The sequence below is a fragment of the Lycorma delicatula genome, chromosome 7, assembly GCF_047948215.1.
Source record: "Lycorma delicatula isolate Av1 chromosome 7, ASM4794821v1, whole genome shotgun sequence".
Taxonomy (NCBI): Eukaryota; Metazoa; Arthropoda; class Insecta; order Hemiptera; family Fulgoridae; genus Lycorma; species Lycorma delicatula.
Genome location: NC_134461.1, coordinates 48,336,657 through 48,360,569, shown reverse-complemented (window position 1 = coordinate 48,360,569; position 23,913 = coordinate 48,336,657). Strand labels below are relative to the sequence as shown.

At 29.8% G+C, this 23,913-nt stretch overlaps 1 protein-coding gene across 1 annotated transcript in view; it reads left to right on the top strand.

Moving 5' to 3' along the window:
* Positions 1–23,913, top strand: part of LOC142328028 (uncharacterized) — a 378,778-nt gene that overhangs the window by 123,916 nt on the left and 230,949 nt on the right. Inside the window, exon 2 of the mRNA XM_075371472.1 lies at positions 19,548–19,919. Coding sequence (XP_075227587.1) covers positions 19,548–19,919 — 372 coding nt within the window. The remainder of the gene's footprint in view (positions 1–19,547; positions 19,920–23,913) is intronic.

The window sequence follows — 23,913 nt, the reverse complement described above, 5'->3', positions numbered from 1 at the left end:
TTAACTTTTTCTTCTAATTTAAATATACTGATTTATTATTAATTATTAACCCGTGTTTGTAAAAAGCGTTTTACCATACATAATAATTCAATATTAATAATAAAAGTTTTTTAAAAAAATGAAAAAAAATCAGAAATTATTAGTGAAATAAAATATTTTTTTTTGGTCTTTCGAAAATGTGTATATGTAATTTAATAGGCATTATTACATTTTTATGTGTATATGTAATAGATCTGGTGAAACATCTGATTATTTACTATTTATTGAAAATTATAATTTACAATTATTATTATTATATTACTGGATCTTCTAGTTTAATTTTATTTAATTATTCTGAAATTTCTATTTAATTTTATCTACGTTGAAGTTAACTACAGTGTGACTGAAAAATAGACGCTAACAAGAACAACATAGACACTAAGGCATACATGCCCGATCTTTAATAAATTGCAAAAAATATGCTTATTTCTTAGTTCATTACTCCTATAATTTATAATTTACAATTATTATTATTATATTACTGGATCTTCTAGTTTAATTTTATTTAATTATTCTGAAATTTCTATTTAATTTTATCTACGTTGAAGTTAACTACAGTGTGACTGAAAAATAGACGCTAACAAGAACAACATAGACACTAAGGCATACATGCCCGATCTTTAATAAATTGCAAAAAATATGCTTATTTCTTAGTTCATTACTCCTCTGATATTGTCGGACGATATTTTCCCTAAGTCGGAGTTGATCATCATTTAGTTTATTTTTTGTTGCCAGTCATTTAATTGCTCTTTGGTTTGATGTAATTCTTCTGATCTTAATTTATGTAAACGTTCTTTAGTTTTCAAATTTTCTTTCTCTTTATATCAGGCATCCTCTGTTAATCTTTTTATTCTTTCCTTGGTCTTAACGTTTTCTTCCTCTTTATATTTATCATCTCATCTTTAATGATTGAGACTGTAATAAGATATTGGGTTAAGTTGAGAGTAGGTGATGCATGTTGCAGTCTCAATCTTTAAAGATTTCAATACCTCGGCACAAAATTAACAAAAGTAAAAAACTACAGGCTACATTGAAGATCTCACAATTTATCATTAAAGCTAGATCAGCTAAATCAAAACCTTTTAATTTCCATATTTATTTGTATCAATACGTTGCTTAGATCGGGAGATATGCAGCATTAAAAATAAAAGTGGCATTTTCTCTTTAAATTGGAATATTTCGGTTCAGAAAAATTGTAGACAGACAAACAAAAAGAGAAATTAAAGATAAAGTATTAAGCCTTTAAAATATTTTAATGGAGTTTACTGAAAAAATTTCGTTTCTCCATGCGTTCGACCAAACACGAAGAAAAACTTTCAAATTTTTAAAACTTTTCTCACTGATTTTTTTTTTAATTTGATGACTTTTGAAATCTGACGTATACTGTCAAAACGTAGAGTATTCAAGCTTTAATTTGGTATTTTATTGTCTCTCTGTCTCTTGGTTGCAAAGTTAAAGTAGTTTGAATGCAATCATTTTTTATCATAAAATATAGGTTTTCCTTTTATTTTTTGTACTAGCGTAGTAGGGATTTAATCTTAGTTTGAAATATAAAAAAAACATAATTTTTACCTTTTTTTTTTTTTAATCAGCCATCGCCTTCCTAGACCTCCTGAACGGCCCCAATTTTCTGTGGATCTTCTACCGCCCCCCCCTAAAGGCCTCCAGCGTCCACGTTAAGGGGGGCATTATCGCCCACTTTGAGAACGAATGATCTAGAGGCAAAATTGTTATTTATGGTTTAATTACTCATATTATTCATCATTTAGAAAAAATAATACGGCAAAAAGAATTTAAAACTACTTTCATAGAGATATTTTTGGAAATTTTAAACAGTGGCTCAAACTTATTCTTCAGGAAGAAAAGTTTATTCGTTCAGGAAACACAAGTCAACCCCCTAAAAATGAGTTATTTTAATATAAAAAACAGTTTTAACATTCTTCAGTTGTTTTTTAAGAAACATTTACATAACAATTTTTAATAGTCGCTAACCTTGGTCTAGGAACAACATTTATAAACCACATCGTTTAATCTAAATTTCAAACAACTTTCAATATATTCAATATAAATTAAATTAAAAATGACATGGAATTTTGGATAACAAAATAATACTATTTGAAAGAACTTAACACTTTATTTAGTATAATACTTTAGTTAATTCGGTTAAACATTAGGAAACATTTATTCAAAGATAATGAATGTAGGTCAAACATAGACCAAATCGTTTTTTAAGTAACAAAAAAGAAGATAAACTCTTATATATATATATATATATATATATATATAAATTGATACATAAATTGATAACCAAAAAGTTAGAGATCGACAGGATAAAAATAAATTTAAAGTAATCGCTGTAGATTTGTTATACTTGTTAAAGGACTACACGGAGATAGAACTGGTTGCAGGATGAACATGTTTAAGAGTGAGTACCTAACCTTTTCATTTTGAATAAATGAAACACAAATTACAATGATTAAGAATATAAGATTGATTAAAAAGAATGGACTGTAGGGAAACTTCAAATTGTGGTTTACTTTTACTAGAAAAAAAATTTTATTTAACAAACAAAATAAAACATTGGGAAAAGACTAAAAAAAAACCAATTTTTACTCGTTTAGTACCTAAAGTAACCCTAAAAAATACTTTCCGATATCTGAAGGTTTAATTCTTTCAAAGTATTATAAAAACAGCAGCATTTCGCGTTCAAAAGAAAATAACTTGGTATCTCTTTAATTATAATCAGCTCATACCTTTATTGACACTAACAAAATTTATAGACAGTGACAACATAGTCCTCTTCAAAAGACAAAATATTGTTAATGTTATTCATATGGACAATCGGTCATTGCTCAGGTAACTACAAAATTTTTTTTTTAACTTACAATTACTTTAATTCATTAAAAAAAAATAATTAATTCGACTACAAATTACTTTTTACATAGGTGTTATATATATATCTAACCTTTGTAGATTTTAAATGTTTGCTACCAAATCTGTGAGAAAGCAAAACAAAAACCGTTTTAATTATTAAAAGTCAAACGTCAATTCAGATGATTCTAAAACAGAAAATGAGTGATCAGCCGTTATTCATAACAATAAAATATTAATTAATTAACGACGAAAAATTATAAATATTTGTTAGATAAACGATAAAGAACTCTAACATATGAAAAGTATTTTTTACTATTGAATACAGAACCGTAATTCGAATGTTGACGAAGTATATATATGGTAAATAACTCAGCATTGGTAGCCTATTTGAAATCTATTTTCATTTCGTTTGCTGTCGTGACCTGTCAGATTTTGAATGCTTGACAGCCGTGTTGTATCCTTTACTTAAATATAAGTCAGTCCGTCACTTTTATACTTCATTTGTGTATATTACAACTATTTTACGTTGTTATCTCGTACACACACACACACTCGTAAGCGCTATCGTCCACCCTCCTAAACACACACACGCACACACATACGCTGAGTGGGAGAGTCGCCACCAGCGTATTTACACGTATCACGCAATTTGAACCTCCAGCCACACCCACATACTGTAACTGTATTTTACTTCCTTCCTAAAATCTACAGATATTTATAATATCAACGTAAGCTAATACAAACGGAAACGTGTTTTTATTTTTTATTTTTACAAACATATAATGTAAGTATACCGAAAAACTTTTACAAATTTTAAGATAGAATTATAAATTTATAGTTCACTAAAAATATGAATTAAAACCTTTTATTTTCACAGTTTTTTATTTTCCAGATCACAGTTACAAAGAAAATTGCTATTATCGATAAAAATATGACCTCTATCCGGGTTCTTTTAATTCGCAATATTTTAAACACTCGGCCCTAAAAGTATGGATATATATTTGTTTTTTGTTTATTTTATATTATTTTTGGCGTCTATCTTCCTTTTATATTGACCTGTTTTTAATTTATAATCATAAAATTTCGAATACTATTTCTTACATTATAAAGATTAGGAAGGGCATGGGGATTGATTACGAGAAAGAGTACTCAATATATTTTTTGATTTTTATATAAAAAAATAAATATGTAAATCTTAAAAACATACACCCATTAATGAAAATCAGTTATACAGAATACTTTTAAATTTAATACTGTTTCAATTAAATTTGAGTTTAGTTAGATGGTGAGTAATTTTTAACCTTTATCAATGGAGTAGCGAGTAAATTCCTGTTTTAATAGTCTGAAATCTTGTAAATTTAGAAGATTTTAGGAGAAAACCAATATTCGTTATCTATACAGATTATTACTGCTTTTTTAACGTAACAAATAATAAGTTATAATATAAGTAACGTATAATTATAAAAATACATTTTACGTATAAGAAAGATTTCTTGAATAATGGTAACCGGAAACAATTGAATTTTTTCTTACTGTATTTTCAAATTTTTTTTCTGAATATAAATTACACAGCTGTAGGTTTTTAGTAAAACACAGATATTCATAAATGCTCATACAAACATGATACATTAAAAACGAGAAATATTCACGCAAATTATAACCATCTATTTACCTTATTCCTTAATTTTCATTTATTAATTATTAAAATTAAGAATTATTTTTATTTAACTAAATATATTAAACCTATACAATAAGGCATTTTAAATATATTTCATCCTTTACAAACAAGATATATATTTACGCTACGTGGCAGGAAAATCCCACTGGGCTGGTCTAGTGATTAACTCGTCATCCAAATCAGATGATTTTGAAGCCAAGAATTGTAAGGTTTAAATCCTAGTAAAGGCAGTTACTTCTAAAATGATCTGAATACTAGGTTGTGGATACCAAAGTTTTTTGGTGGTTGGATTTTTTCAATTTACCACACACCTTAGGATTGGTTGACCCGAGACTGTAGAAGACTACACTTCATTTACATTCATACATAACCTCATTCATCCTTTGACGTAATACCTTACGATGGTTCCGGAGGCTAAACAGAAAAAAAGGGACGCGGCAGTAAAACAATAATGTAACATAAATTACTTTACTTAATCCGATATGATGAGTATTACGTAATGAAACAGTTATTCGAACAAGTTGTTAATTTCCGCTTACAATCGGGGTCATCTACAGTGTAAACTGGAGTAGTTTTGTTACATCGTGCCAATCGATTAAACTGTTACCAGCATATTTCTGTTTTAACCTAACTTAAATACAGGTATAACATGACAAAATTTAATATTTACATTCTAAGCTTAGTAATCAATTATCAAATTAGCAATTAATGGCAACTGTTTTTAGAACAATAATATTATGTTATACGAATGATGTTATGTCTGTAAGGGTCTTTCAGAAATTAAAAATATGAATTACTATGGAGCGAAAATGACTTTTTTAATCAATGTGACATTGTTTTCACTTTTCAACATAATAAACAACATAAAATTAAAAACCCTAGAGAAAATGTTTGCCCTAAAATATTTAATTTTATAAATTTCTTTATCTTAATTCATATAAAATACATCTATTTGATTTCCTTTATTCTTTTTATTTATATATAAATTAGGTTTAATCCATATTAGGTGAAGAACAATATTTCTCAGTTTTTTAGTACACATTTTAAAAATAAATCAAAATATAGTGATTTGGAATGTAATAATTGAATGTTTCTTCAGAAACAATTTCTTACTGATTATGATTGCAGCTTTTTATTGTTTTAACAAATCAGTCAGGTGGATTATTTAAATATATATATATTTATATATTAGCAGACATATATATATATATATATATATATATATATATATATGTATATATTATACAATGCTTTCCTATTTGAGTATATATAATGATTAAATGAACACAATCGAAAGTTTAATAAAACATTAACAAATTGAACATTACAGAACTTCACAAAATTTAACCTTTCCCTTTTCCCTTACTCCCTTCCGCATTCTACCCTTTGTTGTTTCCCCTTTTCCTTTTTCCTCTTTACCATTTCCCCCACACTGACCCTTCCTTTTTCCCCATTTCCCCGTTTCTTTCCATTTCCCTGCCCTTCAAATCTATCTTTCCCTTATTTACCTTTCCCCCTTCATATTTCCCTCATTTCCCTTTTTCTTTTTCCTCCTTTCCCCTTTCCATTTCCTTTTCACCGTTTTCCCGTTTTTTATTTTTTTATTTTCCCCTTCCTACCTTTTTTCTTTTCTGATTTTTCCTTTATCCCTTTTTATCCGCAAGTAAATCGGTCCAGTAGTTTATTAACGGATACTCATATTGGAAACATTGAAATGGAATCGTAAAATATTTAGTACAGCGTGTGTTACTTTTACGTCCAACAGATAGCGCTGTTTTGCAAAAAAAGGTAAGTTTTTACGTTATAGATGTGACATCTTAGACTATTTACAGATGTAAATAGTACGTATATAAAAACGCATTTTTCATATACGCTACAAAACATTCATCTCAACCTCTGCGATATGAATTGCTTGACTGCCGACCCGGAGGTGAAACAAACCAAAACGTATATAAAAATGCGCGTATTCGAATGAAAAGTTGTGTCAAAATTTCAAACCAATTGGTGAAGAACTTTTGGAGATTTAAGATTTTGAACTAACGAACATTTACATATATATATATAAAACCATTTTTTTTAAATTCAAGTTTAAAACCTATATTCATCTGTACTATTATGAAATATAAATTAATAACTTGATCTACCAAGTATAGAATAAAATTATATTAGGTAGGATGACACTTACCTTAAATCATTTAATATACACAATAGTACTTTCACGATTTTCGAAAGTAAATTATTTAAGTGCAGTACTTATCATTAGAAGGCTCAATGTCCGTTACATAATCTCATAAGGTTAATTTTTCTAACAGGGACAAAACAAATAACCAGCGTAATCTAGTTTAATGCAAGTTTAAAAGATCGAACGTCAATGAAATTTATTGAAAGTAAGTATTAATTAAATAGAAATGTTTAGAAAAAAGCATTACAAATATTTTATGCAATGAACTTTACATTTTATTAATTTTACTCTACAAGAAAGAAGCACTATAACAAAATTACATATAATACAATGATAATCATAACGCCTGTAGTAATAATAATAGAAATGGAAAATCAACTTTGATCCGATGCAAAATGTCATCAATTATAGACGTTACCACATCCACATGCAAATTAAGGAAAGGGGGTGGTTACATTGTGTGCAACTAACAGGTCCCAAATTGCAGCCCCTTCCTTCATACATCCCTCTCTAATCTGACACATGTCAGTATTCTCACGCGTTACCGTTCTCTAAAACCTTCTCCCACACCCTCTTTTTGTGGACATAAAACCAAACACTATTTTCCCAAGTGTTTTTGATTACAAATCCGTCTTTAGTGATATTATTAAATCTCTTTTGGTTTAACTGATCTGTTCGTTCTCATTTTACTGATAAGGGATAAAATACAGAAAGAGGGAATTAACCCTAAATAAATATTATTCTTACAAATTATATAAAAATAATTGTAAAATCTAATATAATCACACCTGTTAATCTAATCATTTTCATCCTATATTAATCCTGTGAAAATTATTCATTTTTAATCATGAATCAGTATTCAAACTAACACGTTTCGTTGTTATAAAAACTTAGTTTTCAGTTTCTAATATTTAATTTTGGTTTAAAATATTTATTTTACAATAAAATAGTTTTTGATTGTATAAAATCTTTTTAAAATGGTGTAGAATTTATTGAATCTATATTATTTGTTTATGAGCTCCCTTAAAATAATATTAATCAATAAGTTTTACCGAATTACTTGAAAGAGTGATCATGATATAATCAAACTGTCTACTTACCTTGCTTTCAACTTAAACAAGATCAAGTACAATAATTGAATAGATTCACTTCCTAAAAAGAGAATTTTAATGATATATTTTGCTATAAATCACGATTTAGAGTTTGGAGTCAAGAAAAATCAAATGATAATAACTATGAAATTTCGCACTTATATAAGATTAAGAACACTTTGTTAAATTAATCAACATCTTTTCTTTTTTCCTTTTTTTAAAGAGGTGAAGAAACTCTATTTACAGGTGCATAGACAGTGTCAGACTCGCTAACAGTTTCCGCAAAATGTTATTAAATGCGTATTTGTTCCTTCGCACTACCGACTAAACCTCCACCCCTGGTTACCCACCTTTCTTGGTACATTGATGTGCATTACTTCCGGAAGGGGGAATCCCTCACACACATTCAGACACCACAGTCAACAGACACCGACCTCACACACCCACAAGATACCTCACATCAGACTAAAATCACACCACACACTCCACCACATAGAATCATCACTCCAGAATACATACCTCATGTCGCACACTCCACACATCAATCAGTCACATCCAATCACAAAAAAAACACCTCATAGGCAACCGAATACTAGAGTGCCCACGGCTTCATCGCACCCAGGCGACCATCATAAGTACGAGAAACCCCCTAGGTTCTCAACGGCGCGCCTGTCCGCCACCGCACCCTCCGACGACCTCTTTTTGGCCTACGATTTTCCTCGATAATGCGTAATTTCGTCATTATCGCTCTTGCAAATCCGGAAACTGTAGACCAATATTCTTCACCATGCAGCCCCATTAGTTTCTCTGGTTCAAATATTACGTCTCTTCCAATGGCATCCATTATCTTCTCTCCTTCTGTGTAAAACCTAGGACACACAAAACAAGAACACACGAAACACCGATTCCTCAACCTCGCAGTCGGGGCATCCATCCGAGTATTCCAACCCAAAACGGAGTAGATATTCTCTAAATCCTCCATGGCCCGCCAGCAACTGAGTTAAATTAGAATCCAGTGAGCCATGGGTTCTTCTGAACCATCTTCCAACATCCTTTATTACTCTATAAGTCCACCTGTCCTTCCCACATCCGTCCCTTGAACGGAACATCACAATTTTTTGGGGATGAGCAAGGATATTTAGGCATCCTGTTCATAGTCTCGAATAATTTTTAAGTCATATGTTTAAGTAGCAGAAAACAGCGTATGTTTAAGCATAATGCACAACATTGTTCATAATCTGATAATCCCATCCAATAAAAAATGCTCGAGGTTGATTCCCCGAAGAATTTTGCGTTCCCTAAAGCACTGTAAGCTAAATTATTGAGCATTTGCTGAAATATACTTGAGAAAACTTCTAATACGGATTTCTGTCTGTCTCATACTGCAGTTTTTACATAGCTAAATTATCTTTCTTAGTAGCCATTTCTTTTCCTCATTCTAAATACCATGCCCAGTATACTATTAGGCCCATACCTAATGTCCGTTGATGTTGGGCTTGGTATAAAACCTCATTATGGTGCAACCCTGAAGGTGTGATTTTATGGAAGAATTTGAAAAATTGATCTGGTCAATATTTTTCCTATCCAGCATCTGCATAAGTTTATTGATTGCGTATCTGGTAAACCTCGAATTTCTAATCCGTTTAAAAATAAAATATTCGAAAATTAAATAGAAAAATATAGATCGGATACTATAGAGAAGGAAACTAATTGATCCTACCAAGATTTTGAGACTTAAGAAAACGTTGGCTATTTTGTAATTAGGTTACGAATGAAATTATGATGACATGAAAATGAGGGAAACTAGCAGCAGAATGATATAAAATAGAAGTAGACTGGTGAATTTTAGACATTCCTGATTCGTTATTTTTGTCTCTTATGGTTGGTACAAATAGTACAATCGATATAAGAAGACAAAAATTGGTTTATCTTATAATAGCGGCTAAGTGATCGATTTAAACTTCAATTTGATAATTCCACACACTTCTTAATTATGGGAATCAGTGAGGTTTTTCAATAAAGAAGCCGTAATTTCTTTAATATCGGAAGAACAAGTAGTAAGTATCCTTTTGGGATGACCGATGTAAAATTATTGATTTGTTTAATGTTCAGTTTATTTTCTAGTTAATGATATCTAAATCTGCTAAGAAATATAAGTAAAAATGGAAGTAACTACCAAAAGGATACTTGGAGCATTCCTTTTGGAGTAAATGTTTTGTTATGATTTACATCCCACTAAACAAATCTTCCTTTCTTAACACTGTTTTCCCTTTTTTCATCTATTATTCCAAATTTAATATTCTGTTAATTTGTATTAAGATTCCTTCTGAATCTAATTTAAAGTTGTGTAGTTTGATTGCAGTCGGTTCATCTACGTACCAAGCCCGAGATTCTACTTCGAATCTGGTGGATATATAAAAAAAACTGACGTGGGGCTGAGTTACTTGTCGGATAAATCTGGACCCTAGATTTCCTAATAATACAACATTGAATTAAAGAGTTCATTATCTCATACACATCTACTATGTTAGAATATATGAATCAGGTAACTGAAGAATTAACAACACGTTTGATATTAAACTACTGCCAGAGAATAAAAAAACGGCAAAATTTACTAAACTTGTCATAACAAAAAAACCAATAAAGAAAACCTTTACCAGCAGATCTCACCGTTATACTGAAATTTGTCAACGACTTTTGATACTAGTATCTTGTAGATCTCTACACTTTTATTTAATCTCATTACAGTAACCTATTCTAAAGAGTTTGGGGTAAATATACGTTTTTTTTTTAACTACATTAATTCTGTAAATCGTAATAGAAATTTACGCCGAAGTAGGTATTAAAATTCATCAATTTAAAACAAAATAAAGTCTGGAATACCAATTTTTCTTATGAAGGATTTATAAAAATAAAGTATATATATATATATATATATATATAAAGTATAGGCTTAAAAAATCGAATTGCAACAAAGAATTTTTTTTTTGTGGTATCACAAATTTAATTTACTCCAGAGTACGTTTTTAAAATTAGTACACATTAACTGTTCTGAAAATAAAGTAAAAAGGCTGAAAAGTGTGGAGAATAACTGAAAATTATTATATTTTTTAATCCTTTGAATTCTAGAAAAAATAATATATTAATAATAGACTGTACTTTCAAATTAATGTAAATCATCAAGAATTGATATTTGTTTTTTTTTTTTTTAATCTCCTAAATGATTATAATTTATATTTGCTAAAACCTACAGCTGGAGGGAAAACTGGATGACGATTCGGCAATCAAAAAGTCAAACCACATTATCCAGATACACATCCCACATTAACCAAAAGAGCAAACTAAGCTGATGTCATAGATACACACACACATATATATATATATATATATATATAGTCTATACGAATGTACGCACAAATAGAGGATCATTCTAGTATTTTGCCAAGCCATTCATAATACAGCTTACAAAATAACAGTTTTACTTCAACTAAGGTAATGTATATATAACGCATCATACACTCAAACTGTAATATCTGCTGACACTGCTCTCATCTGTTGTTACTGTAACTGCTGTTCAGTTTCCTTCCGACCAACCCCTCACTAGAAATACTTTATACACAAAAACCATTCTCTATTCTGAACTCTTCTTTATCATCAAATTCAGTTCAGTAAGAGACATTTCTACCAACTGTTGCATTATTCAACTGATTACACAACTGCTTTCCTGAATGTTACTGTACAATGTAATGTTTAGTATTATTTAATTAATTATATTTATTTGTTATACTTAACTACGATAATTGCTTTAAACATTACTCCAACTTAAATTATACTTTAAACAAACTGTTATTTCTTTTAGTTAATTAACCTATTTTATACGACACTGCCAGGTCTCATGACTTTTTCAACTTCATAGAAAATTGAAATTTTACTAAGATATTGTTTTCAATTCAAATAAGTATCAAAAAGACTTGATTTTTTTCGTTGATTTTTAATAATTCTCTGATATGATATTTGATTTAATTTCAGAAAATTAGATTTTTATTTAACAATAAATCTTTTTCCTAAAATCAAACAATTATCTGTATTTGACATATGGAAATATACTGTTCAAAAATATATTTACAAATGCCTTAATTTAAATCCATTTCGGGATTAATTACCTTTAATGAGATAAGATTATTTTAGAGCGTAATTGTGAATTTAGAATATTAAAATACACATTTCCAAATAATTGTTACCGTTTGAATTTATTTTAATTATTGTAGATTAATGTTCTCTCTTAAACATCACATTTCACAATAATAGATTAATATCATTATACCTGACGATGAGAACTTGCTACGAAACGTGTTATTTAATACAAAGAAAAAAATTTCAACACGAATGTAAATTAAAGTATTTATTCAAATTTTTTAATCTATTTAAGTAACTTAAAACCGTAAAAAATTAATAAAAAAAAGAAAAATAAAATGGTATTTTTTTCCAACTTTTAAAAGAAAAGTACGGTATTACGTTCGGTCGTATAGTGAGAGTAGGGGATGAAAATTAATTTTCTTTATATTAAACATTTCTTTACATTTTCTTTAAATTCATTTTCTTTAGTTTTGAGGTATGAGGAGTACAAAAATACCATTTACTTAAACTGGGGTTTCCTTACATATTATTTTTTATATAAATCTGTAAGCCTATGTATAAAATTTTGTAGCTGGAAAATCTCAAACTATTTAATATCGATTTCATTGAAATTTAGAATGCTGTAGTAGTGTATCTGCAGTTTTCCATGTGAAAATTGGTTAAAAATTAGTTGAGTCGTTCTTTAGACACGATCAATTTAAGGTGGGGAAAATTTGAACGGATCAATTTAGAAACGTGGTGCGTTATGATGCTGCAAGTCGGAACATTGACGTTTGTTTCTTAATTTGCTGTGTCTACTGTTAGTAATATTAAACCAAATTTAAAAAAATATATTAAAATATTAGAACCAAATTAATTAACCAAAACTTGGTCTTCTTACGCTGAACTACGCAAGATTTTTTAAATAAAAATTTAATATTAAAAAAGGTTATTTTATGTTAAAAAAAGTTTTCATTGTTAAATTTATTTTTTAATATAAGAGTGTTTCGGGATGTATTCTCTGAACTTCAGGTACTGATTCAGAGCAGCAAAATGAGCAAAAATGTTGATATCGGCATAAGTCTTATTTTGCTTAGTATTTCTTCTGAACACCATTTTGTGATTTTCAATAAAAAAATTATTTTTCAGGAACTGGTAAACCTTCTTTAATTAAATTTGGCAAATTTAAGACTAGTGTCTTATTTTACAAAATAAAAATATTTGAAAACATCACCTACAAAAATTTCTAAATGGCGACCATCTTAATTTATTAATCTTCAATATCTTTGTAATTATTTGTTTGATCAAATTTTTAATTATTATAAAACGTATCAAGCATTTTATTTTGAACAATACGAGACCTAATTTATAAAAGTCCGTTGACAATCAAATCGAGTTATTGCAGACAATTAACTCGGCAGTACGCTTCCGCACCGTAGTGCAAGGTGATATTTTTGTTAATTTACTATTATTATATATTACTAGCGACCCGGCAATGCTTCGCTATGCCTAGATTAGAGTGTATATATATAGATTAAATGAACACAATTAAAAGTTTGATAAAACATTAACAAAATGAACATTATGGAATTTCACAAAATTTAACCTTTCTCTTTTTCTCATTTTCCTTTTACCATCTTCCTTTCCCATTTTCATTTTTAACACATTCCCTTTTCCTTTCTCCTTCCTTTTTCCTGCCCCTTTCCTTCCCACATATCTCTATCCCTTATATCCCTTTCCCTTTTCTCCTTTTCCCTTTCCATTTCCTGTTCCCCGATTTCCACTTTTTTCTATTTACCCTTCTTCCCATTTTACTTTCTTCCCTTTTACCTTTTTCGATTTTTCACTTTTCCGATTTTGTCCTCTTTCCCTTTTTTCCCTTTAACTCCGCGCGTAAATAGGTCCAGTAGTTTTTAGTCTATAACGGACACATACATCGGAAACATTTAAATTGAATCGTAAAATATTTATTATAGCGTGTGTTGCTTTTACTTCCAACAGATGGCGCTGTTTTTTTTTTTTTTTAAACATGATTTTACCTGTCACAGACTTACCTGTGACACCTTAAACCATGTTTTTACCTGTCACAGCCTTACCTGCGACACCTTAAACCATGTTTTTACCTGTCACACCTGTGACACCTTAGGTATATAAACAGAATATAAAAACAGGCTCGTACTCTAATGCAACGTTGCGTCAAAATTTCAAAGCAATCTGTGAAGAACTTTCAGAGATTTAAGATTTCGAACAAACAAACATTTACATTGTTATTTATATAGACTAATAATTTTTATTATATTTAGTGGAAGAAATAAAAACAGGTAAATATTATCAGCTTGCATTACGGTGCACAAGCTAATTAGAAATAATTAGCTTGCGATAATTTTTTTTTTTTGCCGGCCTCTCAAAATATATATATATATATATATATATTTTGCTCTATCTACCTCAAAAAAATCACATTGTCAGATAATTAGTAACAAGTATATAATCGAGGACCGAAAGTGCTATCATTGACTTATACATATTTCCTTATTTTTGTGTGCGTTTCAATTATTTTTTTATTTTTTAATTGTTTTTAATGTATTCATAAGCTCGTATGTTCATTCAGGTGACTCAAAGTCCGATACAAAGAATTTTTTTAATTGCCGTTCACAGAAAAATTAAAAAAAAGGAAAAAACCAATACGTGGGTCGATTAAGTTCGTAACGAAACTTTTTAAAACGGATTGGAAGAATATAGACAACAGTTAATTGGATAGTAATTTTTCATAGATCTTGGTTTTACTTTCGCATAAATATTTTATAAATCTCCACACTGGGTGTGCAAGTGTGCTTGTATATATGCGTAGTAAGGAATAAATGTTGAAAAAGGAGTGAATGTTGAACAGGCTTAATGAGTTAAACCCAACTGATTATAAACATAACAATCAAGTTGTAAATAAATAGACCTAAACAAATTAGGAACTAGAAAATTTTTACGCTGTTGTTTTGCGAAATATCAAAAAAATCTTTAACCACGGAAAATATTTTCGACAAAACTTCACGTTGAAGGTACAATTTCTCAAAACGTGTAATGATAACAGCTTAGATTTTAGATTAATAATTCCTTCCAATTCATCAGAATGAATTAACGCTCTATCTAGGTAACATTGCTTGATCAACGTTGAAATTCACTGCCTTAGAATGGTTACATTTCCATTCATACGATGACAAATATGGCAGCGTGGCTTTTCTACCCAAGCCCGAGATCGGAACTAATATATATATATATATATATATATATATATATATATTTCTCAGCACAAATGTTTGTATAGAGATACAACGTAGTACATTCATATAACTTAAATAATAACTTTTAAATAATGCAAATTATTTTGGGAGAAATAACAATTACGAAAAGTTATTGAATTAATTTCCTTGATTTTTTATCAAATATTCTTTAATATCAAACTATGTAACCTATTCAATAAAATCAATATATTTGTCACTTGCTTGTTCGTATTTTTTTATACATATATTTACGCACGCGTATGCGTGTATCCATATGTATGTATTTATTTTCAAAAGTAAATAGGAGAATATAAAGTTGTTTAAGAAGGAGAAGAAAAAAAAGGTAAAAAGTGTAATAAAAGTAGAAGCAGGATAGAATTTTTGAATTAAGTATAACCTACCACGGAAATTGAAGTTATCATAAAGAGGCCAGCACAGTACCTTTACGTATATAAAGTGTCTCTAGCAAAGAATTTTCCAACAAAATACATAAACTAAGTATCCAATAAAAAAAAATCCAATTATCATTACATCCTTTGAAGACGGTTTAAAGTATAATCGTTTTATCTTTGTTGACTTAAATAAAACTCTTTAAAAAAAATTGTCAGAAAAAATAAAAGAAACCTAAAATAATACACATCAGAAACAAACCGCTGAAATTCTACTTTATTTTAATTTTTATACGTATTATTTTGTAAGCAACAGACATATATATTTATATTTATATATATATATATGAACAGATATTTATATATACACACACACACACATATATATATATATATATATATATGTATATATGTATGTATATGTATATATATATATATATATATATATATATATATGTATATATATATATATATATATATGTGTGTGCGCGCGCGTGTGCGCGTATGTGTGTGTTATAAAAACAGCTATCAGAGTAATATTTAATTTCCAGTGTAATAACTTTATGCTCCTTCACAATATATATATATATATTAATTAATAATATAACTCAGAGTGAGCTATATAACTTTTTTCTCTTTTTTCAAAGAGTTTAGATCCTATTAGGGAAATTTATGTTGAAGAAATTTACAACCACCCACGAACCAAGATAACTGAATTCTATACGGAAAATCACCATTCAATAATTGTGAAACAATGTGCGTACCGTCATCATTTCAGAGTATTAAGAGATCTTTTGGAAACCCTAATGATTTGTAATTTTGTCCAACGTTTTCGACACCACGGTGCTGTAAGTGATCTTCCACGTGTTGATAGCCACACAAACGTAAACAATGTATATATGCAAGAAAGTATTGAGAAGGCACCGTTAACGTTGACTCTTAAGACGATCCGATCTGCTCAACACAATGTAGCACGCACACCACTGAAACGCATTTTACCAAGGTTTGCATCGTTTTCCATATAAAATTCAATTGTTAAAGGCACTAATAACTGCCGATTATAAGCAAAAGTTATACTAAGCAATCCGATTTCAACAATTGGCTACGAAAGAAGATGAATTTATTCATAATTTGGTAGTGTCTGATGACGAAGCGCATTTTTATATAAATGTTTACAGGCAGAATTGAAGAATTTTGAGCAGAAAATCCAGGAGTTGTATAACAACATGAATTATTTATTTATATTTTTAACCTCCGGGACTACCGTTAGGTATTGCTTCAGAGGATGAGATGAATGACAAGTAGCATGTGAAAATACCATGCCTGACTCGGATTCGAACCCGGGACCAATGGAATACCAAAATTAATAGCATTGTGTTAAGTCCACGGTTTGTTGCGGCGTTACCTCAACAGAAATTATTGGATCTTTTTTATAGTAGTTGAATATGGAGATGAGGTCATGATTGCTGGTCCATGATATCGGAATATGCTGGAAAAATTTGAATAGTCATTTGTCAAAAAATAAACTTAAAATGTGGTTTCAGCAAGATGGAGCTACATTCCATACTGCTGAAACCAAAGTTCGACTTCTAAGAGAAGTTTTTAAGGAGCGATTAATTTCAAGAAGTTCTGCAAACAATTGGCTGTCACGGTCCCCTAATTTGACAGGTCCCGACTTCTTGTCGAGATATCGAAAAGAGAAGAAGTTTGTAACCGTAGCGTATTCAACAAGTAAAGGAAAATATCTATGAAAAAATTAAAGCACTAAAATCAGTGACAGTTACGGTTGTTATGGAAAATGCCGTAAAAAGAGATCATCATTGTGAAGCTAGTAGTGGACATCATTTAAAGGAAATGATTTTCCACATATAATAAAAACAAATTTCCCAACTTTCAGTTTTATTAAAACCAAAAATAAATAAAAAACAACTGAGAAAAGAAAAAAATATATACTTTATTTAAACCCATTCGTAATTTATGGGCTATTATTTATATTTCTCGTATGCTTAGTAATCAATAATCCAATGATCTAAAACTCAAAAGAACTGATTGTTAGCCCATCATCTACTGTTCGACTTAATTGTAAACACATTTTATAAATTTACGATTATCTATCCTAAGACGATCTGCATTATATAGGCTACAACTCGGTTTTTTTTAAACTTTAGGTAATAAATTAAATCAGATTAGTTCATGTAATTTATCTATATATTAAACTGTAATAAATCGTTCAGTTATTCGTTTAAATATGTGTGTTTAATTAACAACATTATCGTAACGTGATATCAAAATTTCAAATTATAATAATTTTGTTAAGCATGGGCCGTTGGGATAGGTATATAATTAGTTAATATACAAAAAACCGCTTACCAACAAATAATTCGAAGCGTTCAAGCGCTTTTGGAATTAAATTCCATCTTCAGGAACTCTCATTTTCGTCCTCTTTATAATAGCAATTAAAACTTCACATTATGTTGCACTTGTAACTTCACCTTATTTTTAAGCAAATACCACATTTTTTTTGTAATTTACATGTGAAGTTTTAATTACTATTACAAACAGGTTGAAAATGAGAATTCCTGAAGATGGAATTTAATTCCGAAAGCGCTTAAACGCTTCGAATTCAACAGTTGGTAAGCAGTTTTTTGTATATTAACTTTAATTATTCAAACTGTAACTGAGTTATTATTCCACAGAAAACGTATATAATTGAAGGAAATTGCAAATAAAGCTGACAACAATGAAAGTGAGCTTACCCAGTATTTGAAAAGAGAAAAGAACGTAAAATTTAACTTTTCCGTGTTGTAAAGTTATTAGTTTAAGAAAATTATTATTTATTTTTTCAAAGAATGTTCATATACCTGTGGTACTTTTACGAGAAAGTTTAGAAACTTTTTTCCACCTTGATTTTTCTTTTTTTTGTGTGCGGTTCTTTTCACCATAGGAAAATCTTTAAAGATATATATCATACTTTAAAAATTTACTCTCTTGTCAAAATTCAAACCTAGAACCTTCAGTATAATAGACTGAATGCTACCAGCTGACACTCCCAACACCCATTTAGAATAAAATTTAAAAAAAATAGTAATAAACAACATTTAAAAAATAATAAGCTAAAATAGCATACAGAAATCTTTTAAGCAGTCCTAATTTTTAAGGTAGATTTTTTTATTATCTAACCTTCTGATAATATTTGAAAACAACCAAAAACATTCTCAAAGTAAGTGATAGAGACAAAAAAAAGATTAAGTCACTTAATTTGAACAGGAAAAAGTTTCAAGATTTTACATATTTTATTTTGAATAAACAACTTCTTTATTATATATATATATATATATATAATATAATAATATAAATATATATATAAATAATATAATAATATTTTATTAATTTTGTTAATATTATTTATATATATTATAATATATATATATATATATATGAATCCTCTCAATATCTCAATATCTCCCGCCCACTTGATTTTTTATTAAGATTGAATACATCAATAGCTTTAATACGTTATATACCAAATCAAATGTCATTATTATAAATTAAACCGTTCCTGAGATACAAATCCTAGTAGAGGTCAATACACATAAACTCAGACGGAAATTTTTAAATTTACTAACTTGAATTTTAATATTTCTAGATTCAAGGGACTAGAGAGCAATGAGGTATAATAGGAATAAAAGAATTAAACGTAAGGATTCATTTTGGGTAAACGATGAAAGGTTTCCCTTCTGCAAGGAAGATGAGAAGATAAAAATTTGAATTAATTATTTTCATCCTTAAACATGTCTCTAAATTTCAAAATCTCAATCCATCATTTACTCAGTCTTTTAAAATTTTATCAATTTATAATTTTTAGTAATATATATATATATTTTTTTTTTTCTTTTGTTTCAGATGTACTGGGAGTTCAAATAACAGATTTACGTGTACCGCGATCTGTAAAAAATGGTTCAACATCGGTCTTATTGGACTGTGAATATACATTACGACCGGATGAAACGACAACTGATGCCGGTTTGGTTGTTAAATGGTTTTTTAATAAAACACCGGCACCAGTTTACCAATGGATACCTGGTAAAAAACCACAAGAATTGGGAATTCTTAAAGGTCGCCTTAAACTGGATCATCGGGCGTCACACCATCCTGCGACAATGCATAGGGCATTGTACATACTCAATCCTACAACAGAACTCGCTGGCGAATATAAATGTGCCGTTTCAACATTCAATGACGAAGATTTCATGATTAAAACGATGATTGTTTATGGTAATTATTTAAATTAATAGTTTAATTTAAAATTAGAATAAAAAATACTGAAACATATTTATGTTATTCATTCATGCTATACTACAGAGAGATATAAGGGAAATACAATAGTGTTTTCATAAGTCATACGTTACAAAATGACTATTTTTACTGTTTGAAATAACTTACAATCAGTGATGGCTCGCAGCTAAAATTGGTGATGGTGCTGCTCCAGAAAATGTTTTTCTGGGTCTTTTCAAGGCCATGATGAAAGTTCTCTCTAAAATAAAAGAACCGAAAAAAATGAATCAAATAGAATATCTGGAAGCAGGACAATAATCTAATTCTATACTTCATCACATTCAAGAGCACATTTTTAAGCACATTGCGCTTAAAAATCGTATTCGGTTTAACCGAATAAATAACAAAATGTCAATACAGTTAATACTCTTAGTATTATTAGATAATAACTTAATAAAATGTCCTCTTGAAAACACTATAGTCCAGTGGTGCTTAATTAAAATTTTTTTTACATAGAAAAATAATTAATTTTACCAATTATCATCTCTTTTGCTCTTCTAGTGTGTTTTTACACAGATTTGGCAATCAAAGAGCTCTTGCTTTCTCCAATCTTCTTATCACTACAGAAAAAACATCTAAACTCCACTTTCATATTCCTTCCACGGACCAAACTAGAAAAGGGAACGAACAAAGAACGTTCCATACACACGCGGAGAAAAGAATTACCTTCCACTGGTACCCAAAGTCGGCACTGTGGAAGCAACAGTGCTCTCCCTCCCTCCTTCTCTGCCTCGCGAGCAGCTTCCTATGTGCGCATGCGTAAAACAGCCAAACACCACGCCGCCAGAACTGTAAAGCGCACAGTTTCATACAATTTTTCATAAATTGGGGGATGGCTATTGCCATTAAACTTAAGGATTATATGTTGTACAAGTATAAAGAAAAAATTAAAGAAAAAAGGACTCGTATTAAATATTATATTTAACATCAAATGGAAATAGAAGGTGCTGCATTTCCACAGTGCCTATACGCGAGCCGCCACTGCTAACAATGCATTCTTTAGGTTTACTGTATTGGCTTTAATTGTGTGACCTTATTGGATTTCAGGTTATTCAAATGGTGTACTTTTTTAAATACTGGAAGACTTTATGAATAACAGAAATAATAAAAAATAAGTTTTTTTTTAAATTTAAACAGTTTTTGTTTTATACTGATACAAGAATATGTCAAAAGCGCGATATTTTCAATAAGAACATATGAAACCGACTTAAAAATTATTTATACTGACAAATTAATTTTAAATTCTTTAAATTTTGACTTAAGTACTAATAAGGTGAATAAAATATATAATTTAAATTTAATTCTGCAGTGCAACAGCTGTTTTTGTGTAAAACAGACGTGTCTAGTGAGTTCTAGTGAGAATTTATCTTATACCGAATATAACCTTGTATTATATTATAGACTATATTAACTGTAGACTATATTATGTATTATTATACAAGTATTGTCAGAAGAAGGGAAATTTTTAGTCGATGTCATTTTTAAATAAGCGACATAACCTTCCATAGCGTATTGGTGTGGACCTGCTACAAGCTGTTACTCCTATCAACGACGAATCATCGCATGTAAACAATAACTACTACCTTGTGTAAACTCTAACCTACAAAGTAATAGGATACGTGTTCTGGATTGTTCTGATAGGGACCCTCAGAAATCGGCGCGGCGTAAGTTAATTAGAAACGACATTATCGATAACATGAATGACTTTACAGGAGCAGAGAGTGAAAGTGATATTACGGGTTTTAGTGAGGCAACCGTCCCTGCCAAGCAATACCAGTATTGCGTATACAAAACGAAAATGTCAGATGGCAGAATGATGAAATTGTAGTGGAAAAAAACACCAACGCACAAATTATAGTGAACCTAATATCCGCGTACAATCAGCTGATCCATTTTTTTTTAATTTCAGGGACCACCGTTAGATATTGCTTCAGAGGATGAGATGAATGATTTGTAGCGTGTATAAAAATGCCATGCCTGACCGGGATTCGAACCCGAGAACTGCAGTTGAAAGGCCGATACGCAACCATTTGCGCCAAGGAGGCCGATCAGCTAGTCCATCTACTTTTGTTGTTTCAACATCAAATAAATTTAGTCTTGAAAAAACTGTTGACAATGAAGGTTTATTTTTTATTTTTTTTTTTTTTAAACTCCGGGACCACCGTTAGGTATTATTTCAGAGGATGAGACGAATGACATGTAGTGTGTAAAAATGCCATGGCTGACCGGGATTCGAACCCAGTACCTCCGGATGAAAGGCCGAGACGCTACCACTCGCGCCACGACAACGAAGGTTGTCACCCAAAAACATTAAAACCTGAGCCTATTTTTTGTAATAGGCCAATAACTACAATAATGTAATAATTCAATAACTGAATTGAAAAATTTTCTCTTAGAATTATTTCCTAATTGTAATGTTATTAAATATAAATTGACAACAATGAAATTCGGACCACACAGCAAAAATTCTGTCAGTTGATATTGAAACATAAAAAATTATTAGGTCAAAAATCCTTGAAAACAATAACACTCACAACACAGATAAACTTAATGAAAGAGCATATAGAGTGGTCATGCGAGGTATGCATCACTCGGAAGATAAATCAGTAACCATTGATGAATTGTCGAAGTTATGCCACGAGGTTAGAAACGTTACTAATGCTCCACGTCGTCAAACAAAGGAACAGCTGCCACTTTATTTCGTGTATTTGGAGCCCACATCTAATAATAAAGCTTTGAAGCTCCGTATGTTAAAAAAGAAGTGATCCAATGCAAACGTTGCCAACTCTTGGGCATACCAAAAATCTACATAATCGCCCTCACCGTTGTGTAAAATGTGGTACAGATCACGCCACAACAGTCTGTTCTAAAGCACCATAGGCTCCAGCTTCCTGTGTCAACTGCGGCGATCAACACCCAGGGAGTTACAAAGGGTGTAAAATTTATCAACAATATAAAACTAAGGTCTATTCTTCCAAACCCGCCCGATCTTCCAGGGTTGCAACTAACAACAATTCTACTGATAATTATAACTATAATAATGTAATATCAACAATCTGAGTGCTAAAAGATATTTGTGTAACTAACTCGAGTAACAATAATTTTCATAATTATAATAGTCGTAATGTTAGTGATAAGAATAATAATGAACAAAATAATTGACTGAATATTTCTGGTCCTACCTACGCTAAAACAGTTAAAATGAGAAGTCCCTATGATCAACAAACTATTGATAACCAAACTTTTCATGGGCTCATGAATATAGTGGACCCTATGTTTCAAAGAGTTGGGCGAATGCTTGAAAATATGATGGATAGAATGATTGGAGTATTCATAAATAGTCTTGAGAAAAAATGAACTATTTCAGACTAGCAATCTGGAATGCTAACGGGTTGTCTCATAAAACACTTTTTACATATTAATAAGACAGACATAATGCTTATATCTGAAACAAGGTTTACTGGCAAATAGCAGACAATTTATTGGATAGCACTATCAGCGATTCAATTTCAAAAGTACTGAAAAACAATATCCTTGATGTGATATATCGATTCAATTAAGTGGTTTTGTAAACAAGGTTTACGAAGTCCTCTTCAATTTCATTTCTTTTCTTCGTTAACTTTTAAGTTACAAACCACTGCGTCTGTAGCTTCTTAAAGTTAAATTCCAAATTTAACTTATTTACTTGTTCAATTTTAACTCTGAACAGATCGTAGTTACTGTAACATTATAATAAAAATAATAATAATAATAATAATAATTATTTAATCCTAAGTTGACGAATACGTTAGTTCTGATTGAGGAGGAAAAGAATACTTCTATTAAAATTGGTTTTTAATGAAAAATGTTCTTTTAGTGAAAATTTTGATTTTAGGTACATTTCATAAGAAAGCTACTTATTATAATGGGTACAATGATTCGACTTCCGGAAAAT